This window comes from Nipponia nippon, unplaced genomic scaffold (assembly GCF_047370975.1).
Source record: "Nipponia nippon isolate SJK-2023a ecotype South Korea unplaced genomic scaffold, ASM4737097v1 scaffold_5, whole genome shotgun sequence".
NCBI lineage: Eukaryota > Metazoa > Chordata > Aves > Pelecaniformes > Threskiornithidae > Nipponia > Nipponia nippon.
In genome coordinates this window covers 75,570,704-75,588,644 of record NW_028262369.1, presented here as the reverse complement: position 1 = coordinate 75,588,644, position 17,941 = coordinate 75,570,704, and the positions used below count along the sequence as shown (strand labels likewise).

Genomic DNA, 17,941 nt, shown 5'->3' with positions numbered 1-17,941 from the left:
TAAATAGCTGTGCGAGTTTTAGTGACAAAGGCACACGAATCTGTTATGCTGCCCTATAACACCCCACTTATTTGTCTTTATTATTTTCTCCACTGGGCTGTTTTTCTTTAATTCAATAGATTTTAAGGACTTTCACCTCAATCCTCGAGCAATTCAGGGTGTAAACCCCAAATAGCAGTTTCTGCATCAGATGCAGATTTTCTGTTTGAGAGAGGGAATTTCTTTTGTAAAGAAAGTCTTGATTTAAAGACTTCAGATGATCTACCACATCCTGCGGTAGGTTGTTCCGATGATTAATGGCCCATGCTAGAGAAAGTACGGCAGCTTCCAACCATTGCATCTTATTGTGCCTTTTTCTGTTAGACTAAATAGCTATTTGTTATCAGAAATCTCTTCCTTATGTAGATACCTGCAGACTTTGATTAAGGCACATTTTAACTCCTTCTTGTATAACCTTAACAGATCAAGGCATGTTTTCCTGACTCTTTTTGAATTTGAACTTTTTTTCTTCAACCTTTTTTCTAGTTTCATAATATACTTCAAGAACTGACCCAATATTCCCACGATCATTTTCAGTAATGCTATATGCAGGTATAATAGCACCTTCTGAAATCTAGTTAATGCTATGTATCTTCGTCTTGTCTTCACATCCTGCTCTGTATGTTGTACTGAAAGTCCATGTTCCTTTGTTTAGCTACCATTATTCCCAAATCCATGCTGAGGCCCTGAGTTGCTCTGCAGGCTCTTCCCCCTCAGCCCCACCATGGCTTTGGCTGCTGCGCTCCAGGGCTGCTCTAACACGGGTGCAGTTGTGTAACCCTGGATCAAGCTCCCACAGAAGCAGCTAAGCTGTGAGAAAGAGCTGCATGAGAAAGAGTTGGGGGAAGCCTCATGTGGGGCTTTTGTCCATTGGCTTGGAAGCTGCATTTAAGCTCAGGCTTTTGCCCTTGGTCCTTGCCCAAGTTTTACATTTTAGGTGTGCCTGTGCCAGCCTTGTACTGAGCTGAGCCTGATCTGGCCTTGCTGACCTGACTTCCCAGCTTGACCGCAGACCTGCCTTGGCCCAATGGACTTGTCTGAGATGAGTGGACTTTTGGCTGACCGTGGTTACTATCGCTGGACGCGCTCTGCTCTTGTCTGGGTGCTGTGTCCCTGCCCCTGCCTCGCTGTCACCCTCAGCTATGGAACAGGAGTGAAACAAGGGCCAGTGCCTGTGGGGCCTCAACAGAGGATGGTGGCTTTCAGTTCCCATTTACCCAGTATCACCAGTGTGTTTGGTTTGGTCCATTTCATGTTAGTATGTTGCTTTGCTGTGAGTTTTTGACTTTTTCAATAGAACTTGCTATTTCATCAACAAAACTAAGATCACACTTGTCTGACAAGACTTAACTTCCCTGAAAATGTGCCGAGACAAATGTTCTGCTGCTGTCATTTAATTATTTACTGATTGTCTCTAGTGTTAAGCTTCCAAGACTGGGACGATGGCTCTTTTCAGCTTAATAGGTTGAATGTCTATTAGTCATCACGTTTACCATTTTAAAACATTTTTGTGACCTTAGCTTCTTTTACAGTCCTCTCAGACTCTTCCAGCTTTTTAAAAAGTCAGTGTATGTAGATCAGAGTGTTCCCTGGCAAGATGCTTTCATACCCCTGAGTAAAAGTTGGCCAGTGCCGTTTATTTGCTGCTGGGTAATATTTCTCTGCTGGCTGATGGGACAAGAAGAGGCTCCACAGCCACTTCAGGATCTATGAGCACTCCCACACACAGAAGTGCTGGCGGGAGTATGAAGTAAATGCTATCATTAGAAGGACTTTAAAAGGAGTTAAAATATTTGCAGAAAGATTAAAAGATTGGGTTTTCCATTATTCTGTTCTGCAACGGAGACAGAAGAGTAGCCCTGGCTGTAAGCCCTCCCTGTATTACGTATATTAAATACTGCCTGCCTTGAACTTGTCTAATTTATGCCTTGCTTCACCAGCCCAGCCCAAGCCTCATCTAGAATTACTGTCCAAGCCATACTCCCCAGACCCCTTCACGGAGAAGCTGGAAGCTTCAGCCCAGCTCTGGTCCAGGCGGGAGTCTGTACACACCAGCTCCCGGCCATGAGGAGCTGCCTTCCCGCTGCTCGGGCCGGCACAAAGCAGCCTCAGTGCTCCCGACAGCTCCTCGCCGGCTTGAAAAGCGCTTCAGTTCTCAGGGACCGGCAGGAAGTGCCCCAAACTGCAGCGCTCGCGTCTTGCAGAAACGTTTTCACTCATATTCTAGGGCAAAAGCTGGGGAACGAACCCAACCTTTTTTTTTTTTTTTTTTCTTTTTTTACAAAAGCACACTAAAACTAGCCCCAGAGTGAGCAATTACTGATGAAAGAACATTTGCTTTAGGAGCTAAAAGATGTGGGAAAGTGGTCAAAACAATCCAGACGACTCTAAAAAAGAATAACATGAGAAATAATTGAAGTCACCAATAATCATGCATGGGTAAAATATTTTAGTTTTTTTCCTTTTACTTTGTTTTACTTGGAAAACTTCCTGAGTTGAAGGATATATTGAGAAATTTCATAATATGTTAGATAAAAGTGTATCTATGAGTCACCTGCCATTATTAAGATACACTATTACAAGCTAAAGGTATCCTTTCCAATCTGTAACCAAAATTTGAGCTTCACTCATCATTTTCCCTAAGTGGAACTTAACTATTTGCTTTAGTTCATTGCACTGTGCCAGCGAGAAAAGCAAAGGCAAGGGGAAACAAAATAACGCTCCTAATAACTCATTTCTTTGAACAAGATCCTCCCAGCCTGCTGTAGTAAAGATGCTCATATGGTCGGGGTTTGTGCTCCTAGTGCATAGCACTTGCTGTGTGTGTCTGGGTTAGATCAGGGCCCCATTGAAGTCAATGGGAGTTTTGTGCTAAAATGTATCTCGTGTGCTGTCAGTTGGGCAAATGTCCACCTCAGGCTACAGCAGAAGCAAAATCACCACATTTGTTTTCACTTCTGACCTGCTGAAAGTAGGATTATATTACTTGTATATTTCATTCTGATTTTTTTTTTTCTGATTTAAACAAAGATACCACTGTGGTATAATCTGATCCCAAGTACTGTGCGAGAGGCTGGAGAAGTCAATTACAACTGAAATTGCAGACTTCGTTTACTGTTGCCTTGCTTTTAATTCAATGTTTTTCTTCATAGGCAATCAACATGTAATTTCCTTTCTTCAGCTCGTACCTTTGCGTCTCACAACATGAGCAGCGGCACTGCTCACCCTGAATTCCCAGGTTCTTCTCACATTGTGCCACGTCCTTCGTATTATTTAACTCCATCTTTCTCCTGCATAGATATATTACAGGGGAAAAATGAACATAACTTCTAACAAGTTGTCAAATGAGTGCAGCTAAACTGAGCCATGCTGAGACAGTAAACACTGACTGAGTCAATTTTTCACTATGCAAGATGTATTTATTAGTATTTTGCTCAGATAATCCAAGGGCCCAGAAACACTCTTCCAGTGACTGGCTAAATCTGATTTTTGTTTGTGACCAGCATGAATGCTGACCTTTGCCTTCTTGACTGATCTTTGCATCTCCTCGGAGGTTCACGGAAAGGTCACGGAGCAGCGCTGACTTCCTCCGCGTGTGCCTGCGCGCCTGCGCGTGCCCGCCCCTGCGTGGGGACACCTTTCTGCCCCTCAGCCCGTGCAGGGGATGGCCTTGCCCACTGACGCGTTCGCTTCATGTTTGTGGAAATCTGGACCCACTTACAGCAACAGCAGCAAAGTCAAACCGGGCAAAAGAGCACGTCATTTTTTATTTACCAAGCACCTTTGTTCGCCTTACTTTTCGCTGGCAATTGCTCCCTATTTAGCTTTAAAGTTTTGCCTCAGTTCAGATACATCCTTAGCTTAAGGAAGTGGTACTACACAGAATACCTGGCTTTGTAAAACGAAAGGACTAAAATGTGACTAGAAACAACTACAGAAGAAGCAGCTAACACAGCTTTTTCTCAAACACACACGTATTAAAGAGAATGAGTTCTTCCCTTAGATTGCTTTGGCATAGGTGCATAGGAGAAATAAAAATGATTTCTTGTATATTCTTTAGCTGATTCCTTTCACAGAAAAGTTCAGCGCTGCTTGTCACTGCAAAAGAGAGCTATGAATCTCACGAAAGCCGCTCTGCTGACACCATCAGCTGTACAGCCCCCGCTTCCAAAGCAGACCTTGGAAAGCAGCACTGTTAGAGGGTTTTAAATCTCTGCTCAGAAACTGTATCTATTTACAAACAGCAAGAATAGCTCTGAAATTGTGAAAAATGCACTCGAGTCATATTTAGAATGATTGTATGTGGGGGATATAACAATACTTTTCAAGACTGTAAGCGCTGCGTATATTCATATCTCGTGCTATTTATCTTGCAGATATACAGCGCTGGAAGTTGCTGGCTGCAAGCTGGTAAGCTTGTAGCGGCGAGAAGGAAAGATCTCTCCGTTTGTCACTGGCCGTATATCACCGCAGCTGTGCCCTTTGATTACACAGAGGGCTGCTCCAACCATTAATAATAGGAAACACTTCTTGTCTGGTGAATGCATCTCAACGCCGTCCTCTAACACCTAGGCTTTGCAGTGAGGTAGAAGAGGTAAATTAAGGATGGAGCTTGTTCATTTTACATTTACACTAGATGTGTAAGCAAGGATAACCTTTGTTTTCCTTGGAAAAGAAAATATGCCATTCTTTTTCCTACCACCGCAGTGACTGTTTTTTTACAGAAACAATACAGCACTGCCAATTACAACTTGCTGAGGAAGTGACACTAATGAATCACAATAATGCTGCCACAGCATCATGGAAAGTCCTGTGACGCCAGCCTTCCAGATTAATTGCATCACATATAATAGCCGAGCCACATCTGCTGGCCAGGTGTATCAGCGTAAAAGATTTTCCCAGAAAAGCAGAGCTTAGAGGAAATCAATATATAGGCTGAAATGAAGCCCCAGGTATGAATACTGCATTGCCAAAATTAGATAGCTATCTGAAATTGTCACAAATAATTGATGCTAAGATTGGAAAACTCTAAACTGGTGTAAATCGTTTAGCACCAGAGAGCACTACAAAAGGCATTTCATGCTTGATCTGCAAAATGAATCAAAATTAATGCTAAGCTCATGCAGCATGCTGTTGCTCTTACCTCTTGCAGCACAGTGTATGTCTGAGCTGCTCCAGAGAGGTGTTTGCAGGCAGTGGTGCGTGGAATCTCTCTGGGTCTGGCCTACATTGATCATCTCCCACAGCATCTTTGACACAATAGGAAAAAGCTAAAGACAATTCGTCTTAACACTGCTTTTAGTCATGTGTCAAAACCTTGCTTTAACCCATCCCAATTTTTATTTAAAATGAGCACATCTGAGTAGCAAAAAAACTCAACAAAAAACCACGAGCCCCTTCAAAACAAAGCCTGCTCTTGCTAGCCATTATTTCACATCCTCTGCTCTTCGATTGCTAGAGGTAGCTGTCCCATCAGTCAGGCCTCAACTAGATTTGCACTGAAGGAAAGGATTTGGCAAAATGCAGTTGTTTTGGAGGTGTTCCAAATATCACACAGAAAAGTATCATTCCTGTCTCTGCATTTATCCCCAAACGGTGCCCTCTATTTCTATTTTGGTAGAACCCACAGTTACTTCATTGATGGTGCTGTGACTACGATATGTTCCTCTTAAATCTGTGCTGACAACTTATTTAGGTCATGGAGTCAGAGTTTAATTTCCTCAAGTTAGATTTATTCCCTCAAGCTGTAAAGAAATAAGAAAGCGCATGCTTGTTGCTGAGTCAAAAAAGGAGCTGAAAATCTCCCAAGCGGAGGGTTCAGCCAGCATGCTGCGCCTCTTTTTTCAGCCTCAGTTACTCACTTCACGATTTGAGAATTTGGAAGTTGAAGCAATGGCAGGATGCTCTTTGGCCTCAGCAGCGGGCACGCACGAGCACTGCTGCCCACCTCGCTCCATGGATATCTCACTTTATTGAGTCCTGCCTGCAGGCCGTGAGGTAGTACGTCATTCTAGAAGCTGCAGTAAATCCTTGGCAAGAGAACACGTCCTGAGTTATGTGGATAACATAACATATATGAAATAATAAAGTATTTTATTTTTATATAGCGCTGTTCTTCCACAGGCACGTAACTTAGCTGAAAAATACCATCTATCTATATCAATACCCAAATAAGAATTAATTAGATGTGATTGGCTAAATTTCACTAAGAGAACACATCAGTCAGTTTGACAAATTTTTCTAGAAATCCAGAAAACTATACAAAGCTTACTTTTTGCTATTTTTATAATCTACCTGCCCCAAATACAGTTATTACATTGGTCACTGAATTTAAATGATGAATTTTCCTGCTTTTAAAGCTAAGACGAAAAAATCACTAAATTTCTTATCAGGAGATAGCGATAGACTTTTCAAAAATGCACAGCATCTTGAAAGTTTGGTTTCATATCACCATTTATATTCCTGAGAAATAGACATGTCTCACATTCTGTAGCAGTGTTTTGTGACATTTGGATTTACAATGCTCAAGTTTAAGTCTCTAGCCCTTTGCAGTCTGTCAAAAACAGCTTCTCTGTCCATTTATTTTTGTCTTCTGCGCTCAGTCTGAATATCTTTTGTAAATTTATACTTGACAACCCTCGTATTTCAGCAGCTGGCTTTGTTTCACAATCTACCTTGCTTGCTCTGTTGCATTAGCTGAAACAACAAATTTAATCCATGATGTCAATAGTAAATTATAGTGGAGATGTAATATATGCCTGACATCACTAAGGTCAAGGCCATGGTGAAAATATTGCAAATAATAGATCCACCTATGAGGGTCTCCTCATAGTGGTAGCTGCTTTCTGCACATTTAATGTTACGAGAAACAGATTAGTGCCGCACGCTGCATTATGTTAGCCTTTTAGTTACAGCCAGCATAAAACTCCGGCTAATGTAAGAGTGCTCCCACAACATGAAAAGAGGTTCCAGAGAAGTTTGCTATGTCATTATATTTCATATTTTCCAACTGATAAATAATTAAAACAAGAATTACTTTACTGAAAAGATTCATTTAGAGCGCACATTTTCCATTACTCTAACTGTTTGGAGGGGTTGGGGGAAACATTTATTGCATACCTTACCTAAACTACCTTGCCATTAAAGTATCTAAATTACCTCAGTGAATTCTGAGCACAGAAGTGGTTGATGAATTGCTTTTTGCATAAATGCACTTTCCCTTTGCTAGAGCCTAATTTTGTCTATAAACGTGCACGCGCGCACACACACACACGGAGAATAAAGCAACTACTGAACTCTCTCAAGAAGAAAAATTGAAGCCTGGAATTTTCTCTGTGTAATGAAGTTTTTCTAAACGTTGCTTGTATTATAAGCATCCTTGGACTCTCTGAGGACAAGCCAAAAATGGGCTCTTCTACAATGGCGAAAGAGCAGTTAATGAATCATTTTCTCCTGTGTGAAAGTGCTCATTCTTGTTAATTTGTCCGTTTTTACAGCCAGAGCTTTTTTAATATCAAAATTCACTTTCAGTTTAAAAGTCCATTTAGTGCCAAAGGGGAAAAAAATTTGTGCCAAGTGAACCATAAACAAATTAAATGTATGGCAGAATATGGAGATTTCCATTCCATCAAGCTCTATTATTTGTTTTATCTGGCATAAAGAACATCAACAACCCAAGGACTTTCAATCCGCGATTCATCCCTTTAACTTGGCTCTAACGTATTTTCATTCCTTAACGAGAAAGGATGGGCCAAATTTACAAAGCTGTAGAATGCACCAGAGTACAGCTATGGCGCTTGACTTCCCACGTGCCCTGTCTGGATATCTGTAATTTAACAGGTTTGCTTCTCAGAAGAGTGGGTTACCCTTTGTTCCTGGTTTTCCTACCTCCTCCTGAATGGAGGAAGGCTTGTATGGGTTGTACCTTTTGCCTTCCATTTTAGCAAGGGGCTTAGTTTTCTGTTTTCTACAAAGCTTTACAATTTATTAGTTATTAACGTTAATGTACTAGTGCCTTATTTTACATGTTTATAATATCTTCTTTCCTCTGCCATGAAAAACAATGAAAAGTTTAGGTATTGCACATCAGTTCAGCTTATATAACATTTACAAATGTTCTTTATAATAACAGTGTCATAGAGAGTCCTTTCTAAGCTTGGAACTGCTGTTTTAACGTATGTGAAACTCTTACTGACATCAAAACCATGTCCTGATGGGATATCATGCCTGGTCAGGATCTGTTGACGGGATGACAGGGTTTCGTTGGTCAGATCAAATCTGATCTACAAGGATAAAGTAACAGTGCAGAGCAAAATGTTCACCTTTATGGAAAGAAAATAATGCCTACATTGCTGTAATAATGCTGCTTCTACCATTTTAACTAAATAGGAACATCTGAACTGATTTTAGATCTCATCTATAATGTCATAGTCAGGATTAATTTGGTCATCTTCTTAAACAAAATGCTTTCATAAACTGGCTTAAAAATCATGCTAACAGTCCCCGAACAAAAGTAGTGGCTGGGTCTTTAATTAATTTTCAGAGAACTGACTAGAAAATGAAGTTTTCTAAGCTGTGACTGTTGGTGGTAAAAACCAAAAATGCACAATATTTATCAGAAGCTAGCCACTATTTTGGTCCAATGGATTTGTGGTTTCCTTCTATCGGAGTCCATCCTTCTGCAAGCAAGCTCTCCCCATCAGGAATACTTCTCTTCTGAGAAATACTTTCTGGAAAGAATGCTTTGCTGGTGAGAAATGCCCACCATGTAGGGAGGCCATAAGACCGTGCTCTTGAGTTCTTCACATCCTTCCTGACAGAGGAGGAGTGTGCAGATCTAAGTTGTTCAGGTGAGATGGATTATCTAAAATGAGGAAGGGAAAACATTTAACCTGGGAGGTCAGATCTTCCTGAGTGTTATCTCCATCCTCCTCCTCTTCCTTTCATGGCGCACCCTTCCCACCTCTGTCCCTCCTGCCGTAGCACCTCGCTCCTTCCTCAGCAGCACTGGCTCCAGCGAGAGCTTTCCCTGCCTGGCATGGGGTCTCTCTTGCTACCGCTTGTCCCTCTCCCAAGTAACAAGGGCCACGGAGCTGAATTCCTCCTTCATGCCACTGCGCTGGCCAGTGGATTCACTCCAAAGGTATGTTGCAGCAAGAGCAGGCGCAAGAGCAGAGGGCGGATTTTTGACTGGGAAAGCAGTGTGTGCAAGGATAATGCTTCTCGGAAGAGCTTGTTTCAGGACCCAGAATGTCAATGGCTCCTCTATTCAGAAGCAAGCCAATGCCCATACTTCAGGTTCCTGTCCCAGTGCTAGAATATACACAACTGCCCCAATCACACACGCTGCAACCTTGCTCCTAGAACTTCTACTCTCTCCAAATGGCAACCTTCCTGAATTAAAATATAAATATGCCCATCTCTAAAAGGGAAAGGAAAGGAGAGTTCTGTTTTCTGCAGAAAACCCAGCTGATTTGAAAATAAATATAGGGGAAATATATAGCAACCAAGAGTAAACATTGTTTCTCTTCAAACCTGTAAAACTCAAAAAACCAAATAGTCTCAAAATGTGCTCTCTGTCTCTGGTCTTCCAGCAGCAAGCTCACTCAGAGTTCAGAACACTGGCAGAAATAAATTACAAGTCAGTTCATAGGAAAAAAATTTTTGGAGCAATTTTTGTCTTGTTTGCAGAACTGTATATCTTGCTAGAGCTTGAAAAACAGTGCTTTGGATTTCTATATAGCAGGTAACTTCTTCAGGGAAATTAAGAAACAAATTAAAGTGCTGTTTATGGCCACTGAAGCACTCTGAAAGCATATATTAATTATTATGAACATGTTATTCTTATAGATATAATCATGTGCTGCTGTCATAAATTATTATTTGCACTGAAGCAGCCCCTTAGGCCATATCTGAAAGAGGAGACCCAGGAGGGCGGCTGGAATGAGCACCCAGCGGTGGGAGTGCCTGCTCCGGCGGTCTCTGAGCCTCCTGCAGGTTAGACCCAGATGTGCCCAGGTTTTCTTCCCCCAGCTTTTCCTTTACCCACGTCTTCCTATGAAAGAGAAACTGAAGGGCACAGCTCTGATGGGAGCTGCCTTGTCAGGGTTCCCAGGTGCCAGCTCCTGGCGCATACCATCAGCTGCTCCAGCCCTGAAAGAGGCAGTCATGACCTGGACCCCCTTGTACTGGGAACCACACAAACCCAGAGCAGTTTTCATAGTCCCTGCAGCAATGCTTTACAGTTTTATGTACTAGATGCTTCACAGATGAAGACTAGAGGTCTGCCCTCAAGAGCGTACAACAGTCCAACAGAAGTGATAAATACAACGAACAGAAAAATTCTGTTCTTTCTGCGAGTTCAGTGTATTTTTAAAATTAGCTAAACACTTGGGAAGGTAGCAAAGCCAGGTGAAGAAGTTCAGACACTTTGCTATGGCAATCTTGTTTAAGTAAGAGATAGATAACATGCTTTATTCTGACAAAAAATAGTCAAAATACTGTTTTGTACTATTATTTGTCTAGGCAAAGTGAAGTTTAAATTGTAAAATGCATAACCAAATGCTGCAAGGTTTGATCTTGCTGAGGCACAAATGGGTAGGTTGTTTCCAATGGCTGGGAACTTTCTGATTAGATAATTTGCTCAGGCTTCTTTGTCAAAATGAGACATTTTCAGGGAAAGTTTCAATGACTCCTTTGTCAGGAAAGGTTTCTTAGCTTTGTTTTGTGGTTAACAACAGGGAAAAAAGAGAATAGGCAGGCTCAGCCCAGCCTAGCAGAAGGGTCACAGACTTAAAACAGGCAAGACCTGCCTGGAAGTGTCTGCTGTCCCCAATCCACTCAAATGGTTCACAGCATGACCTGCATAATGCCCAATCACATCTATGATCTGTTTATCCATTTATTTATTCCCTTTGCTTTTTTGCTATGGTTTTTCTTTCTCTTTTTCACTCACATTTTACAAAGGTTTTATCTTTTTTTTTTTTTTTTTTAAAATGACTTGGTCTTATCCCAGCACAGAGCAGCTAACTGTTATAAAGTTTGAAAAGTCTTATGGGCCCAGAACAAGGTTTCTTGCCCGGCTCCGGGTCATTCCCCTCACCTCTGAAGGCAGGGAACTTGCGTGTGCTTAGTGCTGGGGCGTCAGGTCAGCTCCTGTGTATTCAAACCCATATTTTGTGAGTTCTCTCTAGTACAGCTCCCAAAGGCAAGGCAACCCTCCCAACCCTATTTAAAGCTGCAACATATTTTTGTGGTGGCTAGAAACAGGCCTTTGCCCTCCCTTCCCTGCCCTGGGCATTTAGAGCTGCTTAAGATTCACTTGCAGAACACTAAAAAATTCAAGACCCTACTTATAGCATGTACAAGATTTTCTGAAAAAAAAACCCAAAACCCTGTAAAGAGATCTTACATTTTGCTCATCTTGGCATTTGCGTCTGCTCTGCTGGTAGAGAGCTCTAATTGTCAGGGACACAATAGGCTGTGCTCTTATCTGTGATTAATAGACATGATCTTTCCAGAATGATAAATGCAGGTAGGTAAAGTCTCTGTGACTGTATCTACGCTACATCATAGATTATCAAAACCCCTACAATGTGGACATAATAAGCATCCATGGTGTCTAAAAGTGCTGGCTAAGAGTTCCTAATGTCTAGAATTTGATTTTTATGATTTTAATGAGGCTTTGTGTGGGAATGTTCTCCACAACATTGAAATTCAGTAGTCAGTTTCTTAGCTGTTGCTCAACTCTCTGTTCTGGGGATTTCCCCAACATACCTCTCTGAGATTCCCTTTAAGCAGGAAGAGGGATCAGTGCCCCAAGCAGCGGGACAGCCTGGAGCTGCAGGACAAGTGTGCACCATCCCCAGTGTGGGTCCTCTTGGGGGTGAAGAGGGACAAACTGACATTCCTTACAGCAATTAGCAACCATCTCTTTCCCCCCCCTTGCCATGGTGGCACCAAAATGCTCATGTACATTTGCAGCACAACGCCAGCTGTGATTGCCATTGCTGAGGCAAGGGCTGTGGCAGGGCCTGTTCCTTGGTCCAGCTCGGGGTGAGAAGAAAGCTCCATCCCATGGCACCCCCTTCTCTTCCCTATGCATCTGGGGTCTGCATCCCCCAGACAGCCTCCTGCAAGCTATGATGAGGCTGAAACATGGGAGGCACCACCACAGAGCTGTCCAAAAGTTCTTCTGAATGGTTAACTATGGGCTTACCTCTGCAGAGAGACGGGGTGCCATGCAAGACCTCCCTCCTGACTTGCTCTCTGCCCCAGGATAGAGTCTAATATTTATGATCAAAATGATAAAATTCAGTAACTAGGTAAACTACATGCTAGATTCGGCTCATTCATTGCAACATGAAGCCAACACTTAAATATGAAGTAAGAGTTTTGTTGTTCTAGACCAGCCCTGCCTGGCCTGTGCCACAGTACAAAGTTTGGATCTAAGTGCCAGAAAGCTTGAAGGTGCTCATCCTGATGATTTTATTATTCAAATCATATTGCTAGTACAATGCCTTTATTAACAGCCTGCTTTGGAAATCTCATCTCTTGTTAACAGCAAGAAGCTTTAGAGAAGCCCAGGAGTGAAGGGGAGTGGGGTCACAGGGAGTGGGGAAAAGCGGGCTTCGTTTCATGGGTAATCACACAGATCCGTACCAGACACTCAACGGGAAGGCCAGTATAAGGTTGTTTAGTCTGGAGAAGAGGAGGCTGAGGGGAGACCTTATTGTTCTCTACAACTACCTGAAAGGAGGTTGTAGCCAGGCGGGGGTCTGTCTCTTTTCCCAAGTAACAAGCGATAGGACGAGAGGAAATGGCCTCAAGTTGTGCCAGGGGAGGTTTAGACTGGGTATTAGGAAAAAGTTCTTCACTGAAAGGGTAGTCGGGCACTGGAACAGGCTGCCCAGGGAAGTGGTTGAATCCCCATCCCTGGAGGTATTTAAAAGACAGGTAGATGTGGTGCTTAGGGACATGGTTTAGTGGTGGACTTGGCAGTGATAGGTTAACGGTTGGACTTGATGATCTTAAAGGTCTTTTCCAACCTAAACAATTCTATGATTCTATGATTCTATTTTTAAAGGTGATGTGGCAATTGTCAAAGTATCTATTGCATTATATGGATCAACAAAAGGAAATCCCACTGGTGAAAACCTCTTAAGGCAAGGAAAGATAGGACTGAGAGCCCTTGCTCCTCTTCAAAGCCACAGCCAGGACAGAGTTTGCATTTGAAAGGCTTTTCAACTAGATACAGGTGTGTGAGTCTTTTGGGAAACTCACACGGTTACAGCCCCTCAAGGGAAGCATTTGGAACAGTTGCTGCAGCAATGAACTACCAACATTCATATATCTCATGCCATCCAGTCATGAGGGGAAGAATGGTGGTTGCAAATGAAACCAGCATGATTAAAACCACCCATTAAAGAGATTAAGAATCTGCAAATGCTATGGTACGTAAGATGCAGAGCACCACACTGCTATGCAGATGGAAACATCTGTAGTAGAGATGTGACATTCAGAAATGTGCAACAAGTTTTTCAAACGCTCTTGCAGGCTGAGACGCGGGCCACACACTGCGAGCAGATGGCTCCACCATGCTTCATCATACACAGAAACATTGATCTGTTGTCGTGCCATGGTGCAGATTTTTGTTGATAGCAGGTTAATGTCATTTGGCAGTGGAACCTTTTTTCCATTTTTTTGGTGACATGGGTTATTTTTCCACAGAGGCACACGGTGTGGTGCTGAGATGTCCCCTCTGGTATTTCCTCAGACCACCGTGGTAGGTTTGGGGAGTGTGTGAGGAGGGGAAAGGAGCAGCTCAGCTCTTCTCTATTTGCATGGGAGCCAACGACCAAGCAGGAGGTTTTGGCTCACATACAGCTGTCTGAGGCAAGCTTTGTGATGAGGAAGTTTTCGGTACTCAGATCCTGAGAAGCATTATTTTCAGTGTATATATTCTGCACCAGGCACTGTAAGTATTAAACATGGTGAAGAAACTTGTGTAAAATTGACATGAGTGTTGTATCCGCTTTTTTATCTCAAGTTTGTGACAAACTTCCAGCCAGAGCAGTAACGGCCAGAAAAGCTTTGCAGTAAAGACTGGTCAGACTCTTACACCTCTTCCTCTTAGACAATTCCACCTCTAAAACTACTGATGGCTTTACTTGCCTCCACATTAGACAAAAGCAAACTACCCAGAGCTCAGGGTTGTGCTGTCTGAATGCTCCAGCAAAGTTAGCGTGAGCCTGCCCGTGTTGCAGGCAGGCCAGATTTGCCCAGGTGCGTCAGACCTCTGCTCTGGTGTCCCTGACAAGCGACACCCTTCTGGGTAGAGCTGACAGTTATGTTCTGTGTCCTTGAAGCCTTATCCACTTAACCCACCCAAGCCTCTCTCTTGCACAGGGGCAACTCTGTTTTACTAAAGTACTTCACCTGGCACACGCAATTTGGGAATTTGTAAGAAAGAGGAGCAAAAAAGGTCTGACAAGGGTTCTTCCTCAGAAAAATGTTTGAGTCCGTGACTGGCTACGTCTGTTTTATAAGTCATGTCTCTTAACACCTTTTATTACATCAGGATTTATAATCTGTCTAATCGCTAGGTTTCCTCCAAGATTAATTAGTTGCTACCAATATCCACTCCCATTTCTGTATATCAGCAACTCTTAATCTTGTAGTGTATACCAAGAAAATACGGGGGAGCCTGTCTCCTAAATACTGATGATAATGACCAAGATGATAATATTCAAACACATTTATTAAGCACATTTATTCCCATAAAGCACACAAGCCCTAGAATATCTCTGGGTACAGAGATAAGATATATAAACAGTTTTATCAACACGAATGAAAAGTTGTCTTCTATTTTTAAATAACAAAAGATATAAAGAGTGAGAAGATGAATTACCAACAAATTGAGAATTTGGCAGGCAGAAGTACTGTCAAAGAATCAACAGGAGAGAGGAACCAAAAACATGAAAGATATTCTGAGACAGCTGCAGAAAAATGCCCACCCTGAAGCCATGTGGGCATTACTGGATGACATATGCACGGAAGACCAAAATAATTACTTTTTTATCAGCTTGAGAAGATTTTAATAGGTTGGACAACTGTAGAAGACATTTCAGGAGAAGCTTTAGTCACCTGATTAAACAAAGTTTAGCACGTGTTTAAGGGACTTGCTGCCTTGGGATCTTAATTATTACGGACAATTTCCATGTGTGTGTTTGCTTTAACATTGTCTCCTGCTGGAGAACAGCTGGCTGCAAATGGGCTGGCAAGGTAAACAGAAACAGGCCTGCAATGCTCAGCAACTCAGACAAGTCTCATCACCAGCACAAATCTGTTGCCAACCTGACAAGCATAAAATGTCTTGGAAGGATCCACGTTTCATAGCAGTTGTGCCTTGTGGACTGTGTCATAGTCCAGCAACAAGGTATTCAGGGCATGGTGATACAGTCATGGTTGCATGTCAAATGTTGAGGAAAGAACCTAGGTCCTTACCAAATAATTTTTCTTCTGAAATATGTAGGTTCATTTGGTGTTTGTGAATAAACTGATGCTCTGTTTGTCTACAGTGTAATGCTGGCAGAACTGGCTGTTGCTGCGTTAGTAAACCTCGACAGCTTATTATTTTTGAGTTAATTGCTATTTGTTCAACTCCAAGAGTGATCCAGGTGATTCACAGGCTGATACAGAAAGAAAAAACTTGCCCCGAATAACCTAAATAAAACAGCTGGAAAAAAGAAAGGGGAGGAAGCAGTGGTATATCCACAGACAGTGGTATATCCACAGACAGTATAGCTGAGTTATAAACTAAGGGCTTAGTGTGTTGGGCTTTCGCTACAGTCAGTCAAACAGCCTGGGATGTTGGCCATTCTTCATTGCCCTTGTAGCCTCCCTTTTCACAGGCAGCAGGACACCTCCATCTGCATGATTCTGGTCTCAGTAGTCATAAACTTCCAAAGGACTGGCCTACTTCGCTGTCAGGGCTGAAGTATGAAGCGGAAAAATCTGAAATTACGTTCCAAGAGCAGAAATAGTGGTTTGGACCACCAGGGTTCATAGCAACTATATAGCAGCAATGAGACAAGTATAATTATGTTTTTTACTCTCATATTCCACAAAGACTTAATACTTCCCGGCATGTTGCCCTACCAATCAATAAATAACCAACATTTTCCTTATTTCATTAGTTTTTGGATTCATTCATTTGTTCCAGGTTCCCTATATTTTTTACTAACATATGCCAAATAAAAAGTTTAATATTTAATCGCTAGGATGGGGAGATCAGCATTTTTGGAAGTTATTAGACTTGAGTGCAATGGATGAAAACGAAGGAACTTTGAGTTTCACTGCTAATTGCCATGTAAGGGCAAGGCCATACTTTGCCTTGATTTGTCATTCTCTGGACTGGATTCACCTAGCATGTACATGGAGAGAACAAATATTTGCAAAGCATTCTTGAAATCACAGAAAGCATTATGAAAGTATTGGTTACTGTTTTTTGGAGCAGTGCATGCCACTGCAGCAATCCTAGCGTGATCATGCACTCGCAGACCTCCCAGTGACCGGAGTGTGCTGTGTAACTACCAATTATGTTGCTACAGCTCCTGAACGGCACCATTTTGTTGTTAGAATGAACAAAGGATGCCTACGAGGGAGTGAAATGTAAGGTGCTGAGAGAGGAAAGTTTTCTGTGGCGTGCTGGGGGAATGTGGGCAGCATGGCTAACATGACAGGTTGTGATGAATGATGTTACACGGAGAGAGGCTGGGCCAGATGTGTGCATGCAGTGAACGTCTGTCCTCGATGAGCTGGGCAACTTAGTGGGAGTGAGCAAAGAAAAGCTCCTTTCTATGATAGGATTTCATCCCCCTCTCTTTGCCAGGACCTTTCATTTAAAAACGTTACTCTTGTAGCAAGGATGGCCATGGGCTACACTGCATTAACGCATTTTGACACCAGGGTAACACAGTGGAACAGCTTCATCAGCAGGCGGGAGTGACATAGGCTCCCTTCAAATCAAACGCTCAGAAACTGAGTGTGCTATTGATGAAATAATCACCACCTCAATTCTTGACAATTAGCACAAGCAAATTTGGCTCTAGCTGTACACTGCAAACTCACTGAAATCGGTATTCGGTATTCAGAAACGTTGCACAATTAGAAGTGTCTTGATTGATCTTTTAGGATTGAATCTAAAGACAAAAAAGGAAAAGAAGTTTCATCTAAAGACAAAAAAGTTTTATTTCATTTGGGGAATTAAAAAAAAAAATCTTTGTTTACGCAAAATTCTGATAAATAAAATACTTGACTGAAGCATTTTTCCCACCTCTGGTTAGCAATGCCGTATCACTGAAATCTTTTATAAACAGGTAATATTTAGTTCCAGAACACAACTAACATCCTACTCTTCTGACTATTTGGATATATTATTGACAGCAATATGGGGAGAGGAGTAAGCCCGGTAATCACACCACTTCTAACACCATCCAGAAAAGAAGTTAAGGAAACTACCAAAGTCTCCTCTGAGTAGAGATTGCTTTTACATTGTAGTTTCCCCTCTTTGCTAATGAAACGTACATAAACATGTGCCAATAGTAAGGACTTTTTTGTGTAGTTTTGCACTGAAATCTTCTGTGTCAGCATCTTCCCATACTGAGAAAGCTATTCTGTGTTACAGGCCATCTCCAGCACTGTTGGGAGAAAATGCATCATGAAGGGAGGTGTTAGGGCTGGGTGGGCTCAGCACCAGAGTAATGTGACGTTGCAGCCCACAGTGGTGAAATGTAAATGTTAAAGGTAACAATGTGAAATATGGACAGTCTATGTGGCTCTAGACTAAAGAAAAGTATGTGTAAAACTTGTAAAAGCATTCTGCAGCTTGCTGGTGATCAGA

General features: G+C 42.2%; 1 protein-coding gene across 1 annotated transcript in view; it reads right to left on the bottom strand.

Annotated features, from left to right (window-relative positions):
* The window catches only part of LOC148052335 (uncharacterized), a 53,034-nt gene that overhangs the window by 26,426 nt on the left and 8,667 nt on the right, over positions 1–17,941 (bottom strand). The window contains exons 2-3 of the mRNA XM_087731493.1: positions 5,183–5,288; positions 3,228–3,329 (exon numbers count right to left, since the gene is read on the bottom strand). Of these exons, the coding sequence (XP_087587619.1) occupies positions 3,228–3,329; positions 5,183–5,288 (208 nt within the window). The remainder of the gene's footprint in view (positions 1–3,227; positions 3,330–5,182; positions 5,289–17,941) is intronic.